This window comes from Colossoma macropomum, unplaced genomic scaffold (assembly GCF_904425465.1).
Source record: "Colossoma macropomum unplaced genomic scaffold, Colossoma_macropomum, whole genome shotgun sequence".
Lineage (NCBI taxonomy): Eukaryota > Metazoa > Chordata > Actinopteri > Characiformes > Serrasalmidae > Colossoma > Colossoma macropomum.
Window position 1 is genome coordinate 21,866,680 of NW_023494798.1, and position 27,324 is coordinate 21,894,003.

General features: G+C 38.6%; 1 protein-coding gene across 2 annotated transcripts; it reads right to left on the minus strand.

Moving 5' to 3' along the window:
• LOC118818200 (anoctamin-1) lies at positions 1-27,324 on the minus strand. 2 transcript variants are annotated; one of them, XM_036585395.1, is made up of 27 exons: positions 27,166-27,324; positions 25,466-25,771; positions 21,448-21,540; positions 18,566-18,717; positions 18,401-18,455; positions 18,197-18,248; positions 17,997-18,052; positions 16,790-16,837; positions 16,327-16,391; positions 16,038-16,172; positions 14,837-14,997; positions 13,561-13,643; positions 13,437-13,460; positions 11,635-11,646; positions 10,193-10,270; positions 8,602-8,667; positions 6,746-6,820; positions 6,443-6,644; positions 6,115-6,226; positions 5,856-5,913; positions 5,675-5,775; positions 5,368-5,519; positions 3,661-3,813; positions 3,028-3,080; positions 2,475-2,656; positions 1,752-1,857; positions 1-1,617 (listed from the first exon to the last, which is right to left on the minus strand). In XM_036585395.1, the coding sequence occupies exons 1-27, from the start codon at positions 27,301-27,303 to the stop codon at positions 343-345; spliced, it is 3,993 nt and encodes a 1,330-aa protein (XP_036441288.1). In that variant the 5' UTR covers positions 27,304-27,324; the 3' UTR covers positions 1-342. The 2 variants fall into 2 exon arrangements, with proteins under 2 accessions (XP_036441288.1, XP_036441289.1); XM_036585396.1 differs by lacking the exon at positions 13,437-13,460.

The following is a 27,324-nucleotide window of genomic DNA, read 5'->3' on the forward strand; positions in this document are numbered from 1 at the left end:
ATGTGTCAAACTTTTATTAAATCAACTGATTTAGTTCCAGTGAAGCACAAAAACCCCTGGAGTGCACCTCTTGGCACACAAGAATACGGACGTTGCATCCCAACACCACATCACAACTTACAGAACAGTGCCCAAAATAGCAACCAAAAAAAATCTGACCATCATCTAACCACAAACATGATGGAATAGACCTCAACATACAGACAAACAGTTACTGTGGGCCTTCTCAGTGGGCCCTCCAATGAGTCGACGATGAGTTGACTGGGCTGCCTGGCACTGAAGAGGTGATTGGTTGAGAGCTGTTGGAGGAGTGGAGCAGAACTCTGCTTTGTCCACTTACGCTTACACGGGGGTGTTGCGTGTCAGCTCACTGGGCGAAGGAGGGACCTTCTGGCTGAGATGTGTGAAGCTGGTGGAGTGACTGGCTCTGGGGGTTGAGCTTTCCACAGCATCAGGTCCTCTTTGCCTAGGGGGGAGAGTCTGACAACGGGACTTGGCTCTTGTGCTTGGGTCCTGCAGGGGAAGTCCTTTTGCAATGCTAGCCATCAGCTCAGGCTTGGATGGTGGTCTTGGCAATGCAGTTGACTGACTGCTCGACAACTCTAGTCTGGACGGAGGTCGTGGCAGTGCTGTTGGTTGGCTGCCTGTAAACTCTGGCTTGGATGGCGAACGAACCATTGCTGCTTGGCTGCTTGTGATTTCCTGTTTAGATGGAGGTCGCGGCAGTGCTGTAGATTGGCTGCTTGTGAACTCTGGCTTGGATGGCGAACGCACCACTGCTGCTTGGCTGCTTGTGATTTCCTGTTTAGATGGAGGGCGGGGCAATACTCCTGATTGGCTGTTTGAAAGCTCTGTTTTGGATGGGGGGCGTGACAGCGCAGAAGATTGGCTGCTGGAAAGCTCCGTTTTAGAGGGAGGTCGGGACAATGTAGAGTGCTGGCTGCTGGAGAGATCTTTTTTACATGGGAGTTGTGATGGTACTTTGGGGGTGCTACGTAAGAGCTCGCTGGGTGATGGAGGAATCTTTTGGCTGAGTTGTACATAGCTTGTAGAATGACTGGCTTTGCTTGAGCGGTCTCCTGCTTCATTGCCTCTGTGCCTGGGAGGAAGGGTTCGGCAGCGGCTCCTGGGCCTGGAGCTGGGATCTCGAGGTGAAGGCCCATCCAGGTCAAACTCTCGAGAGTGGGCTTCTGTTTTTGCCTGACTTGGATTCAAAGGAGGATCTGATGTGATATGAGGATTGGAAGGTGACTGTGGGCTGCCAGGGGTCTCAGTGGGTGAACCAGGTTCAGGCTGACTGGTGGTGGTAACAGGTTCCTCTGCTACCAGCTCAAGCTTAGTCTCTCTGACTGCATTCTGAAGCTCGTTCAGGTCTTCAGCCGATTGGCTCTGAGGCACTGTGACACACTCTGGCCCAACAGGCTCCTCCTCTTCTGGGCTCTTGATGGTGATGTCGATGTTGGCAGGGCGCTGGGAGTGCCGACGCTGCTTCTCTGCCTCCTCACTGAGGAGAAGATCCATCAGCAGGACTTTTTCCCGCTTCACCCGCTCCTTCAGAGAGCGCGGCACATCAGGAATCAACCATGCCACTAGCATACTGAGGAACATTGCCAGGTTCTGAAATACACAATGTAAAATGCTGAAAAATGAGATAATATACAGATGAGATAATTGACAGTTTGATGAAGATCTACATTATAATACCATACCAAATGAAACCATGACTAGAAAATAAAAGTCGTTCCACTGACCTGGAAGAAGATGACAAAGGCCAGTCGGGCAGCTAGCACAGACCAGTACTGCTTAGAGAGCTGATATAACTCAGGTGACCAAGGGGGATCTCGATAGTCTTTATACCTGAAAGAGAAAGAGAGAGATAATGAATGAGAGGAAGAGTCAGGCGTAGAGACACTGCTTATGATAATATTAGAAGGCCCATATCTTACATTTTTTGTCTTTCTCTGAGGCACACTTCTGTGTTTTCTGTGGTTTTCTGTACCAAACATAGTCAAATGGCCACTTTCCTACATCTATTTATCCCTTAGAATTGAACAGGCTGTTTTTTCTCTGTTTTGCCCTTTTCTGATTGGCTGCCATGTTTTTGTGCCTTATTCAAAAAGCACTTAGAGGTGAAACACTCTATAGAACTTCAGTATGAATGGGAGGAGACAAACTTTTGTAGGCTGAATATGTGGATATAAATGAATTCAAAACTAACTGTTTTTGCAGAATAGTGTCTAGATGTGGACTGTATGAGCTGGATAGTGAACAATGTTTGCATATAACTCCTTTGTTTCAAAAAAGCAAGGCACATTCATTTTTCTGTGATATAGGTTCTTTAGAGAAAGGCACACTCACTAATTTAGATGAGGGTTTGTGTGTGTGTGTGTGTGTGTGTGTGTGTGTGTGTGTGTGTGTGTGTGTGTGTGTATGTGTGTGTAGCCATGTGTGTATATTTGGGTCCTCAAGCACACCTGCAGATACGGAGCTCCCTGTCAAAGCGTGTGCTGTTGGGTGCTGTTCCAGGTTTGAAGTTGCTGGTGTTGAAGTATGCCAGTGTGTGGTCTGTAAAGCCATGCATGGTCCCTGTGTCGCTATACAGATACTGATATACCATCCGAGGAATAAACTCTGATGTGAAGGAAATAACAAATGCCTGAGATAGAGAGAGAGAGAGAGAGAGAGAGAGAGAGAGAGAGAGAGAGAGAGAGAGAGAGAGAGAGACAAAGAAAGAAAGAAAGAAAAAAGAAAGAAGGGGAGAGAGTTGTTGTTTCAGAGTCCTTGTGTTTAAACTTTGGCATAAACCTGGCATAATGCAGACATCATTTACTGTTTTAAATCTCTAAGGTGCTAAAAGTCTTTATACAGTGCATGTCTATGTTTTATACAGTATATGGCTAACACTGACTAACACTGGATAAAAAAATGGCTGCTTTTGCCCAACCACACATTTTTAAATCATTAATCAGTGTCTCATTCGACATGCACATAGTGTAGCATAAACAAAAAAGTTGCTTTGTTACATACATTGGTGATAACAGCAAACTTGCTTATCCCACTCAGGATGTTGTACCATATGCCTAAGGAAAAAACAGCAAAGAGAATCTAAGTACACTGAGCAGAAAAGACATAGCACAAATTGAACAGTGAAACCGACTTTGTATGTCTGAGGCACAAAATGTAATGTAATTTCCAGTCAAAATGGTAATTAATAATTCCAAGTTATTTGTTTTGGGGATTTCTAAAGGGATTATATATAAGAACATTAAACAAAAAAATCAGATAAAGAAGCTGCTGGTGTTTTCAGAACACTGTACTGTCCACTTCAGAGTCCAGAAATCAATATCATTGAATATATTTGGGATTATTTGGCTCATGAGAAGCAGAAAATGGAACCAACTTCTAAGACTGAACTTTAGAAGTGTGGAAAAATATCCCTTTCTTTGAAACACTGAAAGCAAGTGTGAAAAACTGGAAACTGTAATAAAGGCAAAGCGTGAACACACTGAATGCTGAATCGATATATTATTTAGTAATTAAACCTTGTGTGTCATTTTTAATTACTTAATTATTTAAAGAACATTTTGACTGGAAATTAAATAAATGAACGGTGGTCTCTGACTTTTGCATAGAAATGTATGTCTATAAATAGATTCATACCGATCTCCTTTGCTCTGACAGCATCAGGTCGCCGTATTTCAGTGACAAATTTTGCAGCATCAAGGCGAATCTCAATGACATTATTGAGCAGAGCAAAGACAGGAGCCAACGGGAAAGATGCCACAAACAGTGTAACAAATCCGTATTGAATAACTGTGGAAAACAAACATAAATGATTACGTTATCAGTACCATAGGTTGTGATTTTTCTTACAGTTCTGGTTCTTTACCAAACAACAGGCTCTGTGCCTTCTTAAACACTAGGAACATGTTATTTGACCTTACGCAATCTGGCATGTTTCCAGACCCCTGCACACTAACGCCAGTAAGGATTAAACATCTCACAAACTGACAACCTAAACAACAGATCCCATGACCGCTGTGCCCTGGTTGGAAATAACAGTATTTAATTTAATTATACCAACTGCTGCTGTGGCAGTAAATTTTAGCAACATAACTCACACTCTTTGTGTGAGACTCAAATCTCCAATTACTGCACTAAGAATAAGGGGAGAGGACAGCTTAACTAAGGTTCATTTAGAAATGGCAACACTGCAACTGAAGGACCCTAAATCTCTTATGAATATGCTCGCAGTTTGATACAATGCACTATGCTAATTCACCTGCAATGCACAAGAACAGATCTACACAGCTCCTTCACTCACAGTCAAGATCAGTTTTCACTAGACCTTCAATTCCAATGTTCTGTCAATTTACTATTCTTTATATAATGTTACTATGCTTGTGTCTATCTGTGAGAGCTACTGCCATGACAAATACCTTAATTATTTCTAAGTGATTGTTTCTGATTCTGATTCCGATGTACCACCAAATTTAAAGTCACCATGAAATACAAACAAAATAAACCTTTTTACTTTGCTAGTTCATCTCCCTGCTCTTATTAAGCATGATTCATTATATTTTCGCTGTCAAAAAACACATGTATCTCCAAAATGGTAACTTTCCAGGCAAGCAGGCAAAACATTTTTAAGTTAAATGCAAGTAAAAGCTACTCTATTTAAGATTTGGGGATTTGGAGACTTCTCTACTGGAACGTGTTAATTATATGCAACATGGGGAAAAACATTTTGTAACATCAGTTGTGCTTCAGACCCCAACAAGTGGATGAATCTTATGATTGTGAGTGCGTTGAAAAAGTAGTCAAAGAGAGCTCAGTCAAAACTGTAAGTGAATCATATCAGCAGTATAATGTTGATTTTGCATTTGAGACCTATGAGCTGGACCTTCTTTTGAGCGTGTGTACGTAACATTAATATCTAAAGACATATGACGTGGTCCAAAAATACTACTTTGAATGCTACTTCTTTCAATTTTAACAACAAAACATCTTACATACTGCAGCTTGAATGTAAAGAGATTTCATTTCTGAAAACATTGTCGCACTGTAAAGGGCTCAAATGATGTACAAACATGGAGATACATGGTTTTGCTGTTACAGTAACAATATCATATCATTTAAAAGTGAAATGTTTTGTTTTCCCATTATATTCTATCCGAATTAAATGACTTGCCTGCCTCTAAAACATCTTCTGATTTTTGTTTACATCACTATGTGTACTGTGACTCCTCTGTAATGTGTTTCACTCAGAATTATGTCATGGTGCAGAAGAAAAATGCATTATGATTTCAATCTCACATTTCAACATCAATCTCAATAAACAATCTTGGGATCCAAATTGATACTCACTCATTTCCATATACTCAGGACTTAAGCCCTCATATGGCTCCAGCTCATAATCTAAATCCCACCGGTGCCGCGGGCGATTTGGATCCTTGCTTTTCTTTTTCTCCCCTCCTTCCTTCTCCTCCTTATATGTACGATACATCTTCTTTAGCTTTCTAGAGAAGGAGAGAGAAGGGTTGGCTGAACACTGAAGTTCTTCTAGAGCTCGTATTGTCAAAGAATTTATGGAACATATATGAAAGTCCTCAGGATGCATAGAAAAATTGGTTAAATAAAAACACATGGCAGCATTTGTGTGCATAAAACTCACGGAATAGCAATCTCAAACACATTATTTTGAATAAGCTGCTTCCCCAGCATGATCATTCCAAGCTGTATGCAGACTTCAATAAGACAGCCTGCTGGAGCACACTGTAACACACAAGTAATTGACCATTACACAAGTGGAAAACTGCACAAACGCAATCATAGGTAACAGTTTGAGTTCATACCTCCTCCATGCGGAAGTCTTTAAAGACGTACACATAGTCACCTGGACGACCTGCAAACCTTAATGACCCGACAGGGTTTAGGGTTAGATAAATGCAGTGCTTCATACTGCCTGCTACACTACACATTACACAACACATTGTACTTCCACCATCCACGCTGCTCAAGAGCACTGCCTATTAATCCATGTACACATATCATGCTCCAAATCTGTGTGCATATGAATATCTACAGCACTGTGCATGTGTGGTCACGACTAACCTGCCCTTAAAGAAGGCCACATAGAAGACAGGTGCAAAAGCATTCATGCTCTTGAGCAGAAAAGCCTTCAGGATCAGGTGTTCCTCAAATGCTGCCTCAGTCCTTGGGATCTCTGAAAACAGCAGTGAGTGTGTCATCATCATTGACCATTTAGCAACATTAGGGTCATGGCATCACTGTCATAACATTATGGAATAATTACATCTCAGTGCTGAATTGCCTGTCATGATTAATCAGCAATAGGCAATAAACTCTCTCTCTCTCTCTCTCTCCTCTCTCTCTCTCTCTCTCTCTCTCTCTCTACACATAAACATGCACACTGACTGACCCAGTTCTGTGATCCAGACTGCCACAGCCCCGTAGATCTCATCCAGCACCAAAACCACCAGAAGGTTGATGATGACAGCAGTGGTTGTCACAGTAACACGCACATTGGCTTTGGCCTCATGGTCAGGGTTCATAGACATCACTGCGAAAACAATGATCCGGTACAGAATGACACCGAGGACTGCAGAGAACGTCACCCCCACCTGAAACAAATGCAGAAAGGAGGGGAGAAAGAGAGTAAAGGGATGCCAATTATGCATATATGCATAAATTAGCATTAACAAATATAGACAAAAATACCAACCATAAGAAGTATAGAGGATACATTGACACAGTATCCTGGCAACCGGTCCTTCCATGTAAGAGATTCTGAAGCAATCTACAAAAAAATGATATATTACTCAATATATGCATCATCTCCCACATATTCAAAAAAGTTACTACATCAAACCTTAACACTTACGGATATATGAATTCAAAAGAATATTTTTACCTTATTTTATTTAGTGCATTTTAATAATACAATTTAGTATAAACACTATATAGGATTTATACAGTACTGAGGAAAAGTCAAAGTCCACCCATCATTTATTCAATTTCTACTAAATATAATAACGTCAGTATTTCATGTGTCCACCCTTTTCCATACCGGACACTTGCTTTCAGTTTTTCAAAGAAATGTGCAGGGATATTTTTTACACCACCAAAGGTCTTAGAAATTGGCTGCTTATTTTTTTTTGTGCTTCTCATGATCCAAGTAATCCTAAACACATTAAACAATGCTGAGATCTGGACATTGGGGTGGTCAGTCCATTTATCTGAGAACACCAGAAGCATCTTTGAGTTGCAAACGTTCTTCATTGTCTATTTCTTTGTCTCAGTCAGGGCTTCTTGACAGCTACACATCCTTTCAGGCTTATAGTGTTGAGTTAGAAGGATGTGTTGAGTTGGAAGGATTGAGTTGGAAGCACAGTGGAAAGATGGACACCCGTGGATTTTCTCCTCTCTCTCAAAGGTGAATGGTTTAAGTACTGTTTGTCTGATAGTGACAGTTTTGGTGGTGATCTTTTAATAATTTCCCAGTTCTGGAAACTCCTGTTTTTTCCACTTATTCTCATTTGACTCTCCCCTTTCTTATGCAAGTGGATTATTTTATTTCTAATCTCCTCAGAAACATCGCTTGAAAAATGAATAACTAGTCATTTTGACTAATAACTAAAGAAATGAAGGGTGGTCTTTGACTTTGGCACAGTACTGTACATTCTATACAAAAAAATGGATATAATGTGTAAAAATGTACTAATACTTCATACCAAAGTAGTAGATGGAATAGTTAATGTGGATCAGTAAGTGGAAGCAGTCTGAAGTATGTGATGACTTTATTGAAAGAAAGTTCTGGTGGGGAAACACTTAAAACAGACACACTCCCAGGTTCTCTCTCACCACACACTCCCACACCCCCCACACACAAATATACCAAGCATGTGTCTTTGATTAGAGGAAGGGCACCACTTTAACTTGTGTGTTTTAATCCAGCTCTGACTCTAATCCCACATAATCTACTGTGTGGAATACCCAGGAGGGGTAATCTGCTTTCAGCACTTTCAGTGTGTATGTGTGCAGTGTGTGTCTGTGTGGAGGCAGGCCTTTGTATGTGTGTGCATGCGTGTGTGTTGAAACCAGATAGACTTAGAAGGGCACAAAAGCAGTAATAAAAATCCGTAAAATCTCATAAGCAGAAATTGCTACCATCTCTAATGTCTCATTTAGTTCATATAATCATGTGTGGCATGCATGAAAAACAGCACTCAAATACATACACATAGCCTCACCCACTCATTATCTAATTAGACAGGAAGTGAGAGAGGCACGAGAGGAAGAGCAGGTGGGACCTGTCTGCGAGGTCAGTACAGAGTGCACTGACCACTCCACATCTGACTGACAGCTGACTGACATCTAATAACATTATCCCCAAAGCCCCACCTCTCTCTCTGATAAGTTGATTAGCTCTCTCTCTCTCTCTCCCCACCCCTCTCCCTTTCTCTCACTCCACTACTCTCTCTCTCACTCTCTCTCTTTCAATCCGTTCCTCCTCAGTGAGTCACATACAAACACAAACTGTTTCTGACTCTCTCCACCCCCCACCCTGAGCACTCTCACCGGTGGTTGTCCTCCTTTAGCAGACAGCAGCTTCTCTCTACCTATGTCATCTGTTCTCCCATCCGGCTGCAAAACAGTGGAGATTAATCACGAATGTCCGCACGCACACACACACTCACACACACACACACACACACGCACACACAACCACAAATACACAAATAGTAAATAGAGAGTGCAAACAAACCCTTACTAAAGCACACATACCTTAATCCTCTATCTTTAAAACAATATTTCAGCAAAAATCAGTTACATTAAATTTCCCCTTTCCCTAAACTGCTTCTGAAGCTAAGATGCTAATAGCCAATAGGTAATAGAAGCTTATATCTTACCAATTAGCAGTATACAAAATGGCCAAAACAACAAAAGAACAGACAAAATTCAGGCTTCAAGCTGCTACCACTACTTTTTAATGTACTTTTGTCTATTTTTATAGATAATAGTATGTCGTACAGTGTCAGAAAGCACATAAGCAAGTCAATTTGAGATTTCTCAACAACACAACACAGTTGTGGTAAGTATGTCATGGTTTAAGTACACAGTTTGCACAGTGCTAATTGTTTAGTTATAAATTCTCAATATATCTTATCTACATTAGGCTTGTAACTCCAGTGAAGAATGTACTTATGTTTCCACAGCTGTACATTCCCTTAGCTCTTTAAATAAAACATCAAACTTCAGTATGATACATTAATAAGACCTATGAAACGGTTCCTTAGTCTCAGTAAGCTATTTAGCTACACTCTTAGAAATAAAGGTATGAAACTGTCACTAGGGCAGTACCCCTCTTGTCCCTGGGGTGGTACCCTCAATGGTACATCTCAGTACCTTTAGTCAGGGAACATAATTGTACCAAAATCCACTGAAATTATATTTACTAAGTTGTATTGACACCACACACCCCGTCTCATCTCCAGGATATTTAGTTTATTTTATTAAACATGTACTGTTTTAAACACAAACACAGGTTATGAAAAGGTACAAATATGTATTTTTCCAGTGGGAAAAACTTATTCAAGGTGCACAACTAAACCTTAAAACCACTGTTGTACTTTTGAAGGTACATTTACATTGTTCGTACCTTGATGATTGAAAAAAGTACCTGCACAGTACCTTTATTTCTAACAGTGTAGCTATGCAAACTTTGCAGTGCAAACTGTTTTTTGAAAAGTCAGAATGTAGTATACATATGTAATATGCATGAGATCCTGGGAACATAGGACTCTGAGAACATAGGACCCTGAGAACATAGGACCCTGAGAACATAGGACTCTGAGAACATAGGACCCTGAGAACATAGGACCCTGAGAATATAGGACGCTGGAACATAGGACCCTGACAACATAGGACCCTGAGAACATAGGACCCTGAGAATATAGGACGCTGGGAACATAGGACCCTGACAACAGAGGACCCTGAGAACATAGGACCCTGAGAATATAGGATGCTGGGAACATAGGACTCTGGTAGCATAGGAAACTTTGGACACCAAACATAGCTTGGCTAACTGAATACATTTGGAGCAAGAGGAAAATTGTTTCAAATATGAAAGGAATTTATTAACGTAAAGATTACTATTCATCGTCCCTACCTCTTCTTTCTTTTTGTCCTTGCCTTTCTTCTGTCGCTTATGAAGGAGAAAATCTTCATAGGCTGGACGGAGCTCATCCTGTGCAAACAGAAAGAAAAACAGAGCACAGTTGTATTACTCAAGGACAAGAGAAAATAATAGCAATAGCAGCAATTCAAAGTATTTCATAATCTACAAAATGCTACAAAAAATTTGTTTGACATAACAATGCGTTTTTAAAGTCAGTTTATCGTGGAAAATAGGGTTGGTGACTCATTTCTTTAATTAACGTAGTTTTGCAGGGAATATCCGGCTTCACCTTAATGATACTTAAGGCCAAGCCAGTGTAAGTAACATTAATGCCAAGCTTCTAAAATGACCTGAGACTAAACACAATCACTTTAAAGACATGGTTAAAAAGTTAAAATGACTGATCTCACATAAAAGCCACAGTTGAGGCACTGATTTCAGATGGAAACTCAAGCTTTTTTATCCACTTTTGGAATACATGTGCATAAACATAAAGATTTTAGAGTCTATGAAACAAAAGCAACAAAAGATAATGAGTACTCAGAAAGAGTAGTTTAAACTGTGCACATCAAAAGAATTTGGGACACACTGACAAAAGGAGAAAGAGGCTTTAATACATAGTACTTGGCAAGAGCCACACTGACTAAAGAAAATCAATTCAGATAGAAGATAAAAGATTTGAAAATCACAAAAGCTGTGAAAAAAAAATACTGTTCAAACTGCCTGTGCTATTCTTTGGTTATAGGGGTGTGGAATGGAAGCCAAGACCTGCCAGCAGGTCCTGTGCCTCTGAAGATTTAAAGTGTGAAGAAATTAAAAAATCCAAAAAGAATGCTACATCATCTATGAAACATGGTAGTGTCATAGTTTAAGTATATGAAGCTGCTATAACCCAGCTTAGTTACTTTCTTTGTAGTATAACTAAAGATTGACATTGTCAGATACCTTCAGAAATGTATGAGGATCTATTCACAACAAATATAATAGACAAGTTCTATTTACTTAACAAAGACAATGACTGAAAATGCAATTCCAAGTAAACTTATCATCAAATGACAAAAGGAATGCCTTTATTTTAATATGACACTTACACAACTCTTATGAAATGAGAGCATGACATCAGTGTCTGATGTAGGGGTCGGGATTAACACACATGAGTCAGCATTCAGTGAATAGTTTACATTAAAGCAGAAGGGCTGATGACACTTACTGTAAAGCACATTATCATGGATAAGATCAGTGTTAGTGGTCTGACCTTAGGGTTAAGGATACAGCAGCCATTGATACACAGACTTCTTCAAAGTTAATCCTTAGTGAGCTTGTCTAACCAACCTCAGACTGGAATCATACATCTAACACTGAGCACATTCACTGCAGGGACCAGAAAGCAAAAAAAATTCATAAATAATCCATGAAAGAGAAAATAAACTCACCTCAGCTCCATCCTATAATTATCGGCATTCACAGAAGGAACATCCAAAAAAACAAAAACAAAATTAATCCAGTGCATCAGTAATTGACTGCATTCTGATTGCAAGCTGGAAATAGAATGTAATTGCAAGAAAATAGGAGACAAGTGAAAAGAAAGGAAGAGAGAGGCAGGTTCAAAACCTCCTCATATCTGGGTGTTTGTGTTGATCTCTCAGTGGATCATCAACTCAAAGGACATTTCCGGCAAAATATTAATGTTTAATATGTTTTATGTGTACAATATGCGTTTATGAACACAAAGTCATTGTAGAAAGCTAGTATACAAAGATAACAACTGAAATTCCAAAAAGTTAGGATAGTATGTGAAATACAAAAATAAGCAGTGATTTGAAATCTGCTTTGATATTAAATGTTTGCCTTTTTGTAAATATAAGTTCATTCTGAAATTAATGCATGCTACACCTTCCAGAAAAGCTCAGAGAGGAGCAATTTTATATTAGGAATGTTGTGAAATGTTCAAAAAACATTTTAATCAAGTGACACAATCATGCTTGGGTATAAAGGGAGCATGCAGGAAAGACCTAGTCCTTTATGAGCAAGGATGAGCCAGGGCTCTCCACTTGAATGCATGAATGTATAATTCTACAGTCTAAGAACAACATTCCTAAATGACCCATTGCAAAGATTTTAGGCATTTCACCCTCTACGGTGCATAATGTCATCAAAAGATTCAAGGAATCCAAAGAAATGTTTGTGCATAAAGGGTAAGGCTGAAAACCACAACTAAATGGCTGTAACATCTGATCCCTCAGATGGCACTACATTAAAAACCGGTATGCTTCTGTGATGGATATCACCGCATGGGCTCGGGAACTCTTTGACAAATCATTGTCAATAAACACTGTTTGTCGCTGCATCCACAAATGCAGTACTATGCACAGTGGAAAACGTGTCAACATCCAAAAACAATGCCAACTCCTTTGGGCTGAACCTCATCTAAAATGGACTGATGCACACTTGAAACGTGTGCTGTGGTCTGATGGGTCAATCTTTGACCCATCTGTGAAGGCACAATTAATGCTGAAAGGTATATACATATTTTGGAGCAACATATGTTGCCTTCCAGAATATCAGTTTTTCCCGCTTTGGTGTGGAACTCGGTTCCTGGGTATTTGGATTATAAGAACGCTAAGGCTAAAGCAGCAATATTTCATCTGTTACGCTACCTACTGGGAGATCCCGAGAAAAGAATGATGCCTGCAATGCAAATGGGTCAATTCAAATTTGTGTTTACACTGATATTCGAGCAAGTAAACAGCTTAACTGATAAAAGAAAAGGTGAAGACAACAACCAAGCCATGCTTTCACTGAACTTACAGTGGCCACAAAAGGTATTTAGACATTTGTGCCTTACTAAAAATGTACTAAGTTCAATGTGTTAGGAAACAAAATGTTAAACTAAGTGTGATTTATATTAAACATTCCAAGATCTTTCAGAATGCAGCTTGTGTGTTTTTTATCCTCCTGAAGGGCTTTCTCCACAGAAAGAGTCTACCATCAGTTTAATGTTTTACTAAAAATGTTTCTCTAAAATAAATATTATTTTTGTTGTATAACATTCTCTGAAGTAAACTAAAGAACCTGACAAAAATTCACCCATGGTTAAAGTGTCCAAATACTTTTTTGGGCCACTGTAATGGGGCTGAGGTTCAGCAGTAAATGCAGGAACACTAGGTGTGGTTTCAGAATGCATGTTAGAATGTGTGTAAACACTTTTTAAATGCCCTTTAGGCAGAACACAAACCTTTTTGCCACGCATGAAACACATCTATAAAAACAGACACACACACGTTTTGGGCTGGAGTCAAACTGGTGTTTAGTGGGCTTCAGTCTGGGAGGTTGGGGGTTGTGTTAAATAGGGTCCCTACCTCCTCCTCCTCCATGTCTGTCAGATCCCACCTGTGCTGCAGACACCTCTGTCTCCTCTTCCAGTGTTCCAGAAACACAGCAGCTGTGTACATATGGACCACAAACACATAGCACATACGGTTACATATGTAACAGTAACTGTCTGCAATACTGACCACTCCTAAAAATAGATCTACACTCAGTGCAGCGAGAACCAGCAATTAAACTAATTTCACCCCAACCATCTGTCTGCTTTAAATGTCTGTGTACTGGCACTGCTCTGGTAAACATGCACTGGCCATTAGAGATGCTCCACTATGAGAACTGTGGGCTGATGCTGATATCTGATATTTTTCATGTCAATATCTGTTGATATTGATAAAGATTTATAAAATGTAGAATTAATATTACATCTGTCTAGATTAGCATTATGGAGAAAAATAGTACTTATTTATAAAGGATTACAAATGCAGTAACATCGATAAAATGCAGCTTTTCTGGAATAAAATAAATACATGATCAAATATCAGGGTAAATCTAAACACCTGTCTAATATTTGTTTGGATACAAATGGACAATGTTTGGATGCAATTTTCAAAATATTTTAATAAATAAGCATTTTTTCTTTGCCAGTTTCCAACCATTTAAAATATCAGACAAAAAGCTTTTTAGATCAAGCTGTCTTTCTTAGCAAAACTGCAGAACTTCAGGAACAAATGACAGAAGCAATAACTTGGGAATACTAACATCCCACATGCATTTTATCTAATGATGTCAGCAGTCAAACCCTTCAGGTGTTCAAACCACATTTTGGGCAATTGATTATGATGTGCCTTTAACAATAATTTGAAAAATAAAAAAATATATATATATAAATTAGCAAAACCTGCTATTTACACCAAATAAGACACTCTGGTAACCGAGGCTGAGTGTTACAAAATAAACTCTATTGTATTGGTGAAAAGCTGTTTTATGTTAATGAATCTTTGCAGGTATTTTTCTTACTTAATTGAAAAGTAACTGTAAAAATCCAACTCCAAATTTCAACAGAAAGACACTCTTGATGAGCTGTGTATGTACAGCACTTCTCATTCACAGAGTATATACAGTACACCTATGCATATCAATCTGACATTAGATGCACAGAGAAACACTTGCATGTTGTTTAACGCTGCACTGTCACACACACACACACACACACACACACACATACAGTGATACTCTATCCACCCAGCTCTCAACAGAATGTTTACAAACAGATTTCTGCCAGTACCCACTCACACTGAGAGTACTTACCCCACAGAGACATAAAGATGGCAAAGGCTACAGTGGCATGGTTGTCAAACAGATAGCTGGCACGCGCTGTGCTGCACATACTGCTCAGCTGCCAGTAATCACACACTCGATCGCACAGGGGACACATGGTGAAATTCAGGCGCTCATCACACATCTCCTGACTGAGAGAGGGATAGATAGATAGATAGATAGATAGATAGATAGATAGATAGATAGATAGATACAGAGTAACAGGTACTACAGAAAGAGAAATTATTCATTTACATACAGTACTGTGGAAAAGTCAGAGACCACCCCTCATTTACTTAATTTCCAATCAAAATGGCCATTATACACAAGACATTTCAGATGAGGTTAAAGATAAGATAATCTGCATGAAGAATAAGAATGAGGAAAGTCAAAGGAAAAAAGAGTTTCCAAAGCTGTTCAAAATATTATAAGATACAGAGAAAATGGGACTCCTAACCACCATGCAAGAACTAGTACACCACCAAAACTGTCACATCTGTCACTGTCATCTGAAAGTAATTAAAGCTTTCATCTTTGAGAAATAGGAGAAAATCAAGCTCCACTCTTGCTTCAGATCCTGAAATAATCCACAGATGTTTCAGTCCATCCCTCCACTGTGAAAAGACAACTTAATGCTCTGAGTCTGAAGGGATATGTAGCTGTCAAGAAGCCCTTGCTGAGAAAAGGAAAATAGAAAACTGACCACCCTGAAGTCCAGACTTCAATATCATTGAATGTGTTTTTGTAACATGGATCATTGCAACCAACTTCTAAGACTGAACTTCAAAGGTGTGAAAAAAATATCCCGCAGATTTCTTTGTAAAACTGAAAGCAAGTCTCCTGAAAAGAATGGAAGTTGTGATATGAAGCTGGGGATAGGTTAACACGGGAGGACATGGCACACGTGGTGGGTGGACAAACACAAACCCTCCACAAATACATTTTAACTACCCAAATGCAACACATTAACACACATGAACAACAACAACAGCAACAGCTATAATAAACACCCTTCTTCTACTGAGAGCCATTTTGCATGGTCATATTTAGATATTTAGTTGTTGAAGCTTCTGTGTAATTTTTTTTTAAAAAAGTTTTTTTTTACTTTTTTCTGACCCTGAAAAAAAGAATGGTCTCTGAATTCCGCAGAGTACTGCGTAATCTTATAATATGCTCTTTGCACAGTGCATACCTGGGCACATTGGTATCTACAGTCAGCCATCCATAGAGGAACACTACAATGCCCATAGCCGAGGCTGGAATTAACAACTGTGTATACACTCCCAACCAGGCAAAATACAGACCGATCTTCTCCCCAAAGTACTTCCTAAAGAGCAGAAGACAACCAGCCAATCAGAAAACAAATACACACACCTTAAATGGTGAAAAATACTGAGTATACAGTCTCCTAATGGTGAGCAAAAATAACTACAAGCATTGTAATGTATCTTTTAGGGCACTTTTTAAGTCCATGGTGGTACCTGATAAGGTCAGCTGGTTGATATTTGAAGAAAACTCCATAGTTGGCCCACTCTTCATGTAACATCTGATGAATATACAAAATGTGCTTCTTAACCCCTTAAACTCCCAGACAGTGGTATGTCTGTCTACACTTCTATTCCTCATTCATAACTACATAACGTACATATCAGCTTCAAAGTAGTTACTAAACAGTTTATTGAGGTTAGTTAATTAAATAAATATTAGGCTTGCAGTTAAAGGAGTTAACAAATACACAGGGAAACATGTCACCATTGCTTAATATCAATTACAGAAATATGTACTCAACTACAAACACCCAGACACAATTACACATCCACACACTTCTAATGACACTAAACAGCTTATTGTATCTTTATCAATCGAGTAATTGATAGCTTATCAAGCTTATCTTAAACTCCATCATGTGACATCTGTTCTACCATAGCAAACTGAAGAGCTTACCTGTCTGTCATTGCGATGCTCTTTATCATCTGAGCTAGTAAAGTCCCCCTGAACCAATGAGAGCAGACACATTTACATTCTACACTGTACACATGTACATCCTTAACTGTACCCATTATCCACACAATACAGAATATACATTTGTGCAATTATGCCTAACACATAGTCCATCTCTATGGATCTATGTGACAACGGCCTGTTCTGGATATGCCCAAAGATAACTGCTATATTATTCATCAGTTGGAAACATGTTTACATGCACTCTTAAAAAAATGGTTCTTCGAGGGTTCTTTAGTAAAGAAAATGGTTCTATATAGAATCATCAACACTCAAAGAACCATTGGTATGATCAAATAATAATAATATCGTAACAACAGAAAAACCTGTTTTTGGTGCATATAGAACCCTTTTCAAAAAAGTTCTATGTAGTACCACATACAACACATTTTCCATCAATTTAAAGAATGCTTTCACAATACAAAGTACCCTTTAATCATGTAAAGGGTTCTTTGAGTGTTCATGGTTGTATATAGAGCCATTTTCTTTACTAAAGAACCCTTGAAGAACCAAAGAGTGTAGGAAAAAGCCATTTGAACATTCCGAAAAATGTACATTACACTGCAAAAGCTTCAAGCACAAAAGCTTCAAGCACAAGTAAAAGCTATTTCTCTGGGTAATAATAGTTTTTTGGTCAAAAAACATTATCATTAGACCAAATACAAATGACATTAATACAATATGTAGTGATTTTTATGTATATGAATATGTGTCTGCTTCACCCCTGTCCAAACCTCTCCTCATGGCATAATTTGTATATTTATAGTTATCATCCAATATCTGGTTTGGCTCAATCAATACTTCATTATGGTAAATTGGGTGTTCTAGTGGTTGAATTTCACCAATACACACAATGGCTGGGGGCATCAAGGAGAAGACAGGAACCAAATTTGTTCTTCTAATTAGCTCACAACATCTAGGCTACTTTTTAAAAGGGAGAAACTCGTTTTGCTTGTTACTGCATTCATGTTTGTTTGCATTTGTTCTGATATTACATGGTGTTTTTACAAGCAAAAACACACTTATTGTCCAGAGAACCTGCTTAAACATTTTGCTTAGGTGCCTAAGGCTACTGCAATGTACTGCATGTTATTTGTAACTCATTTAATAGAATGAATTGATCACTGTTACTCATTTCAGTGCAACTTACATCATGTAGGGGAAAGGCTGAATCATAGACACCCTTAGCCAGTAATGACGTGATGCCTGTATAATAAAAAAGTGATATTTATTTATATAGAAAATGAGAAAGCTAGATTATAAATACATGTTTAGAATGACAATTGAACCTCGAGTCTAATCGGTAGAATATTAAAGAGAATTCTAAAACTTGTGTCTCAAAGTTCGTACCCATTGTCTGACAAGTCTGTGTGCAGGCCGTGCGCCTAAGGATCTCAAGCACCTTCAAAGGCAAGTTCACACAGAAATACAAGTACACAAAATTATATGAAATAAACATAAAAAAGATTTTCAGATTATGCAAAATATAAGGCTCAGAGAAAATACTCGATCATAAAATGGCCTTTAAGCTCCATACAAAACAAAGAAACTCACAATTCGTCCTCGTGTTGCACTGTCAAACAGGGTGTTTTTCGACTTGATGTCAAATCTGGAAAAAAATAAAACAATTAGGATGGGGAATGGATGGGGAAATTGCTCATATCTTACATAATGTAGACATGGGTGTGCCTCTTTGTGCATTTGTTTGTGCCCACTCACAGATGTAGCTTCTTTCTGTTGAATGGCAATGAAAGGACACATGTACGTGGATTTTGGGGTTCTGGGACCCCCGGTTGGAATGGCTGATTGAGCTTCTCCCAAAGTGAGCTTATTGCTCCAGCAAGCCCAGTTTTCTCTTTCAACTCGTATGTCTGTAAAGCCAGACAGGAAGGATTAGTAACTGGAACACAGAACACAAACACTGAGGGTGAGGTCAGAGTGAGGTCAGGCCCGGAGCTGGCACTCTTTAGGGGTCAGTTGATTTGTGATAGGGCAGAGGGTAAACACATGTAGACTGCTGATGTTTATAAGCCTCAGACAGATTTCCACATTTTCCACAGAGAATTCGACCCTTTACTTAGACAAGTCTCTGTAATCTGAAGCACACTGTAGTCAAAGACACAATATATGACAGCAATCGTCTGAGATCTATCACACCAATAAATCACTCCATCACATTCCTTTTAAGAATTGTAACATTTTCTGGTTAATCAGTTTGCCTCTGCATAATCAGCTGTGTTTTTTCCCTACAGTGTTGAAACTTGTATTGCCTTTTGACAGTAAAATAGCCCTCATCAACTTCCCAAAGCACTTACAAAATTATTTTTTTTATTATGGATCCCAATCTCTGAAAACTAAAAACAAGACATTGTGACTGTGTTGCAAACTCACGGCAGCCTGCAGAGATAAACTATGATTATCCTAATTATTCAGTTCAGGTGTTTCAGCTTGCCAACAGGTGTATAAAATCAAGCACATAGCCAATCTCCATAGATAGACATTGGCAGCAGAATGGGTTGTACTAAAGAACTAAGTGACTTAAAAAGAATGCCACATTTGCCAAGTCAATTTTGGCCTGCTAGATCTGCCCTGGTCAACTGTAAGTACTATTATTGTGAAATGGAAATGTCTAGGAGCAATAACAGGTCAGCCACAAAGCGGTAGACCACGCAAACTCACAGATCGGGGCCACCTATGCTGCAGTGCTATAGTGTGTAAAAATTGCCTGTACTTTATCCACTTACTACAGAGTTCCAAACTACCTCTGGAAGCAATATCAGCACATGAACTGTTCATTAGAAACTTCATGAAATGGGTTTTGTGGCACACACAAAGCCTAAGATCACTATGCACAATGCCAAGTGTCAGTAGGAGTAGTGTAAAGTACATTGCCACTGGACTCTGGAGAAGTGGAGGCTGTTATAGCTGCAAAAAGAAAGGGCAACTCAAAATTAATGCCGATGGTTTTGGAATAGGATTTCCAACAAGCTCATATAGGTGTGATGCTCAAATGTCTACTTACTTTTGGCCATATAGTGTATGTCTGTATTGTAACTGTAACTACCCCCCGATTACTGTTAGTTCAATAATCTGTCTTTGTATATTGTCACTGGGTCTCTAGTCGCTGGGTCTCTAGTCACTGGGTCTCTAGTCTCTAGTGTTTTATTTGTTCTAACCCTGGATTTCAACTATAAAGTTGCCTCTATAAACCCTCTGTACTTGTTAGTTTGACTTATTAGTTTGAAAATCCTCTTCTCAAGACAAAATTTATCCTACTGAAAAATAACTTGATATGAAAAGCATCACCCTTTAAAACAAGTTTTAAAATACCTCAGTAACTATGAGGTATCAACAATTTCTTAAGCAGCTGTACCTGTTGACATCCTTATTCAAAGTAATTACACTCTTTTGGAATGAAAAAATGGAGAAGATTGTTACATGTTTATTAGTTGGTTATAATAATATAACATACAAATTCTATGTAGTCAGTAGGCTTGCATGATAATGTAGATTTAGGCAGGTTATCATGGTCTGCAGAATTATCACAACAATCAATATGATAGTGCTCCAAATTGAGTAACGAAGTACCACATGTGATCGTTACCAAGCCTTGGATTTTCCATGATGGTAACATATTTATTATTTAATTTCCAACTGGGCTATCCTCTAATATTACTTAATGTTAGAATGATACCTATATTCGTTACATAAGGCATGTAACACTGTTAACATTTCATAGTTTTCTGCATTTGTTTGGTTGGAAACCAAAATACTCCAAACTGGAACTTTGGTACCCTTCTTCTGGACAAACTCATCCATTTTACTCTCTTTCAGGGAGTGGTTGCGTTCAAAATAAGTATGCATATAATTAAGTGCAATTTTTCTGTGTATCCATTTTAGTTAAATATATATTAGAGTCATTGTATGAAGGAAATGCTTAAATAAAGGCAAAACAATAAAAAGAGGCATGTGGCATGTGAAAGAATAATAATTTGCATAATATCAATCAAAATATCTGATAATATCAATTATTGGCCCACAGCCGGTGCTCCACAGCAGTAATATATCATTCCTGTTGGAACATCTCCAAAATGGTAACTTTACAGGAGCAGAAAAAAGCATTCTAACATGTAATGGGAGTTAATGTAACAAGATTTTTAGACAGGTAATTAAGTAATTATATCATTTTACACCAGTAGTGTTGGTCCATTCATCATGATAATTTAACAAAATGGTAACTCAAGTTTTTCAAATGGTTTTCAAATTGTGCAAAATAGTAAAAAATGACAGAATTTAAATACGAGGTTTGTGTATGACAGCAATGATGTACTGTTATACTGCATTAATTTTGTGATTCACTTCAGTCAGTTAATCATAGTAAATGTTAATTATCACTTGGTATAATTTTTAGTAGATGTTCCAAAGATTCTCCTGTCTGGATTCACTCTGATGTGCAGTCACTGAATAAGTCCAAAACCCAGAAAGACTTAATGCAGTACCCATCATTTTTGAGTCTTAATGCTGAATCCTCTACTAATGTATCCCCTCCTGAGTGTGACTGAGGGATTTTGTGAATCGTGGGTGGAACGAGTGAAACTCACTCTCTTGGTTGGAACTTTGATCTTCAAAAGCTCTGCCTCGCGGCTAAGCACAGACCAGGGAACATGCAGACGGGTAAAGCGCACTGTCTTCATCTGAGAGAGAGAGAGAGAGAGATAGAGAGAGAACCTTTGATTAGGACAGAGTGAGAGAGCAAGAACAGCAAAATCTGACATTTCATCTTTAAGGCTGCCTAACATCCCCAAGATTACACATGCAGTTATTGATTTTTGTCAAATATTTTAATTGTTGTCCGTAGTGTGTTACCAAGAGGACTGAGGTAAATTTGCTCAAGCAGAATCAGAACTGAGAGTGAGACTGTGATATTTTTGTCACAAACAGAGGCCGTCCAGCTGCCTTGATTAACACCACAGGAGGTGCACGCACACAGACATACACACTTAGTGGAGCATCTGTTCAGCTATTGTGGTCTGCTTTAAACTGTGGATGGATTGGTGATGGATCATTGAACCTCACTCTGTCTACTTACACATGCACATTGACTCGCACCCGATATCTCTCACACACCTCCAGCCATGAGGATCAGCAGTAATCTGCCTTTTGGCTGGAGACAACAGCACTCCATATTAATCCATCACAACACAACACAACTGGAGAGTGATCTACCATCTCTTCTACCACCTCCCCTCCCCCCACCCCTCACCATGCACAACCTTAGAGTATGTGCAAAAATAGTAGTTCAGCAGATCTCCTCAAGACTATGTGCTACAATCTTAAAAATAAAGGTGCCAAAAATATTTTTAATATCTTTGGAGAAATGCCACAGAAGAATCTGTTTTGTTTCCCTTCAGTAACCTGACAATGGATGGTTCTTTAAAGAATCTTTTTTGGTTGATGCCATAAAAAATGGTTTGAAGAAGCTTAATTCTTAATTGATCTTCATGTCCCCTTTAACAAAATAGTACATAAATAAAAATGGAAGAGAAAAAAAGAAAAGTTCTTAAAAGCTTCTTCATGAATACCTAATTAGTTCTTTAAGAACCAAAACCATAAGGTTCTTCAGCTTCAGGTGGCCATAGCATAGCTGTTATGAAACCAAAACTAGAGCTTTTTTGTCTTTATAAGCTCAAAGGTCAAAGTTCAGGGTCATCACATGTTAACTAGTTACTGCACTAACCACCACAAGGCTGCCAACTCGCAAGCCTTGGCCGTGTGACTCACTGGCCCAATCTCACACTCACTCGATATTTCTCACGCATTTTTACCAAACAATGTACCGATGAATCTGAACGCTCATTAAGTTTTCTACCACTGCTTAGTAACTGGCAACAGCAGTTTAGTTGAAAACAAGAAAAAGAGATCATGCTGGCCAGTCAGTCACTGCCGGTCCATGTGTGTTGTTGATCAGTGGGGGCGGAACCGGTTTCCACAGCAACAGGGAACCAAAGAGGGTGAAATGATCGTAGCGCATGCATGTCAGAGAGCAGAGAAAACCTTCACTAAACACACGCCAAAAAGACAAAAATAAAGGAAAATTAAATGGTAAACAACTTGGTCAGTAAACTAAACATGATCAATAACAAGAGCAACGTTCATGACTACACAGTTTATTCTCTAAAATAAACGCGGCTCTGTCTTACTCACAAGCTAAACAGTAAGCAGTGCTAAAGGCAGGCTATCCTTACCTATATTCACTGTATAGGTGTTAGCTTTGAAATCCATGCCTATCAAGTGTAGCCAGGGGAAGAATTCGACAGAGCTACACCCGGTAGCATCAGTGCCAGGACTGCTGTGTTGGGTGGGCATGACAAATTTGGGGGTGGGCCGAACCTTGTGCAGCTTCACTAGCAGACAAACTTTCACCATGTCTAGGGCATCTCTCTCGCATCTGGACCTTCAATCTCTTTCGCATATTAAACGATCATTCCTCCTCGCATTTCCTCGCATGTCTTTTGTCATATTTGGCCCCTCATATATAGAATGTAGCACTTTATGGAGGCATTTGCTAAGCATTGTTCAAATGCTGCAGTTAAAAAACCTATATCTTGTATTGCAACAGGAGCAATAACAACCAACATAATATTAATATGATTAACGATTTCTAGCACTTACACATATCCATTGTAGTTACTGTGTTTGTTTATCTCTTTTTAATGAGTCTATATTCTGTATTCTCTGTAATTGGATTGTATTTTGCCCACATTAGAACAAGCTGGCCAGTTCAGCACAGGGCTAATGAATTATCAATGCTGCACAAAAACAGAACTTGCTTTAAGTGTTTGCTCCTCTAAAGGTTTAAAAGTTGTCACTCATTATCAAGTTAATGTGACGGAATATTATGTTATGGGTAGATTAAATTTAAAAAATTGTATTTGTATAAAATATCAAATTATATTTTATATATTAAAATATGTTAAAATTCTTGCTTCTATATTATATTAATATATATAGTGTTGATGCAGAAACAGATCAAAGATACAACTTACAACTTTTTTAGTAATATTTGAGATGGAATGTCAGTGGCTGTGTATACAGACATTTAAACATAGTTACTCCAAAAAAAATATCAATTGCTGTGGACCAAACACCTTCCAACCCAACACCATCCCACCCATGACTGCCATCCCCAACCCCCAAAGCCTCCATCTCCAATATCCAACCTCCAACTCAACCCACTGAAATCTCATTCTAACAAAAATGTCAAAGCAGGCCTGCTACCATGTGCATGACATTTGTAACTAACTACCCAGCTAGCAGCAGTATTTCAAGCTTTAGCTCATTAAGCTAGTGGGTTAACTCACTAAGCTAACTCTTTTTTATCTTCGATGTTTGTGCTAGCAACTTACATTATGATATATGCTTGTTAAACAGTAGTTTATGAATCTTCACTTATCAGACTTTCTTTTCATCTAACGTTCACCAAAGTCCCTTCACGCTCAGATGAAGTAGGCAGAAGATTCACAGAAATGGACACAATGTTCCCAGCTTGCACACATCAAGGAGAAGATAAAGACTAAGTGCTCTCCTTCGCTCTCTCCATATATTTCAGACTATATTGCTATGAATTCAAGGTTAGCTTTAAAGGGGAACTTCACCTTTTTACATTACAGCATAATTCAGGCATTGAGGTGTAAGCAAAGTCATTTAGAGTGGTTTGATGTGAGATGCTGCATTGTAAGGAGACTTTCCAGTTCAGATTTCTATACAATATTTGTGATAGGAACCAGGGGTCATGAGGTTTACAATGCAAATATAGCCATTTTCTTTACTATGTAAAACAACCAATGTGATAGGGCACACTGTCTTGAGAGGTTTATTTGTAATGTTGATAATGGACAAATAACGGCAAATCCAAAAAAATGTAATAAAAAAGGTCAATCTAAAATGAGCTTTCTTTTGCAACTATTTTTCCTTACAACACCCTGCATGTACCTCTCAGCCATGAATGAATAAAAGAAAACAAAATAAAACATGCAAAACCCTCAAAAGCTTATCTCAAAACTATTGTAAAACATAATAACCTTCTGTGTGGTAACAATTGTGACACTTTATGTTTCTCTAGAACAGAACATTTCACATCAAACCACTCTAAATGACTGTTTACATCTTAATGAATTTGAAAAAAAATCGGTATAATTTCATTTTCTGAGGTGATTAGCAAAAAAAGGAAGATCAATTTGATTATATGTACTTTACTAAGAGAAAGAGATTACTGTAGGATAGAGCCTAGATCAAGTATTATTTTATTTTACCTCACTTTATTCATAAGAAATACTAAGAAACTGAAGAGTATATACACATGACATAGATGAGATATGCAAGTATGAAGAACAGTTAAAAGAACCTGTTTTGCACTACAATAGAATCTTCCACATTATGTAACGGTTCTGTACCAGTGAAATGCTCTTCCTAGAACCAAGTATATGCATTGGGTACACAGCTTTAAGAAAAACCTTTAAGAGTGTAAAAAAAGTGAAGATATAACTTTTGTTGAAATGTTATTACCACTAGTGGTTACTAAGCTAACTCTGCCACAAACACACACACATTCCAACATACCTCTTTGTCCCGTTCAATCTCCAGACCCTCCTCCTGCAGCCCCCTTTCAAACTCCTCTCTGATTAAGGCCTTCTCTCCTTCTCCAGGCCCCGACGCCAGGCCTGCCTCCAGCTCCACCTCTGCCAGCTCTGGCTGAGTGTTCCTGCGTGAAGGGGTGGGGCTCAGGGAGGGTAGGTTGCCATTGGAAATGATGGAGTGGCGGGACTGTGAGTGCCGTCTTTTGCAGTGATAGACGAGCACATAGTCCACTCTCCTGCGGCCATCTGCAAAACACAGTCCTCCTCTGGGACAGGGGATGGACTCGTCCTGTTCACACATAAACATATGCTCTTATTATACCTTACATGACAACTGTGCATTCATGTATCAAAAAGAGTAGCTGAAATAAGAGTTTTAAATGAACTCTACATTCACTATGAGAGGGAAAAGGGCCGTATTTGTGCACAATACCTTGTGCATCACATTAGTTTTACATTACTGAAAACAGTGGTTCCAAATATTTGAACAACTTTTTCCAACTGTTTCAGTTACTGTGCCTTTAAGACTAATATATGTAAATCGTCTCTCTTTTGATTGGCTGCCCTGTATTGTGCATCACTCAAAAAGCAGTCCAGGCTGAAACACTCCTTATAACTTCAACATGAATGGGCTGCGCTAAACTGCTTTAGACTGAATAGGTGTAATTAGTTGATTTTCATAATAGCACAAAAACAGTTAATTTAAAATGGGCTGTTTTTGCAGTTTAGTTTTCATTTATGGACTATATGGAATGGGAAGTGAATAGTACACTCTGACAGTGCTTATCTTTTATATCAAACTCTTTTATTTCTTAGAAAATTAAGTTTTTCATGAAATGGATCCTTTAATATGTTTAATTTTTAAAAATAATATAGGGCATTGCATTGACCTGCAAAGGGGGGTGAATGTTAGTGACAGCTTCTTTGATGTTTTGATGTTGCTCCTACGTCTCACTTTTGGGCTTTAACATTTGATTTTAAACCAAAAGGATCCCAAAAAGAGAATAATAGCCTCTAGTTATCTATATATCAGTTTAAATGCCTTTAAATGCTGAATGAGCAATGAAGTTCCACTTTAGTTCTAGGGGGAATTCAGTGCATTTCAATCTAACTATTTTACTCCTACTAAAATCATTCTACATTCTCAGAAATGAAGGTACTAAACTGTCACTGGGGCAGTACCCCTCTTGTCACTGGGGTGGTACCCTCAAGGGGAATCCCTTACATACATAGACTCCACACACCCCGTCTCGTCTCCAGGCTTTATTTTATTGTTCTGTTTTAAAACACTAGGTTATATCTCATAAGGTACAAATATATACTTTTCACCTGGAAAAAACTTATTTAAAGTACATAATTGGACCTTAAAACCTCTGTTGTACCTTAGAGGGTACATTTACATTGTTTGTACCTTGATGAATGAAAAATGTACCTTTATTTCTAAGTGTGTAATAGCTAATTTCAGTGTGTTTGTCTACTCTACCCACCCCTGCCTGTGATATGAAGGAAAAAAAGCTGCTGAATTGCTGTCTTATTGAATTCTTGTCTAAGCTCTAACCTCTATGATAGTCAAGTCTGCTCAGGTGGCAGTACTTTGTTAGTGTAAAGTGAAAGCCTTTAGTGATCTCTTTAATTATGTTAGTTCTCATGACCTTGATGAACAGAGTAAACAAAAACACGCACAGCTTCCTCTGCAGGCTCCCCTGCATCATGTCTGCTGTTGGCTGAGTCCTGGCCAATTTCAGATATGTCACGTGCGAGACTGCGGAGTTTTTCACTGTGAATGGATGAAGATTCACTCATCGCTGTGGCTACGCGCATGCGCTCAGGGGCTCCGTTCCA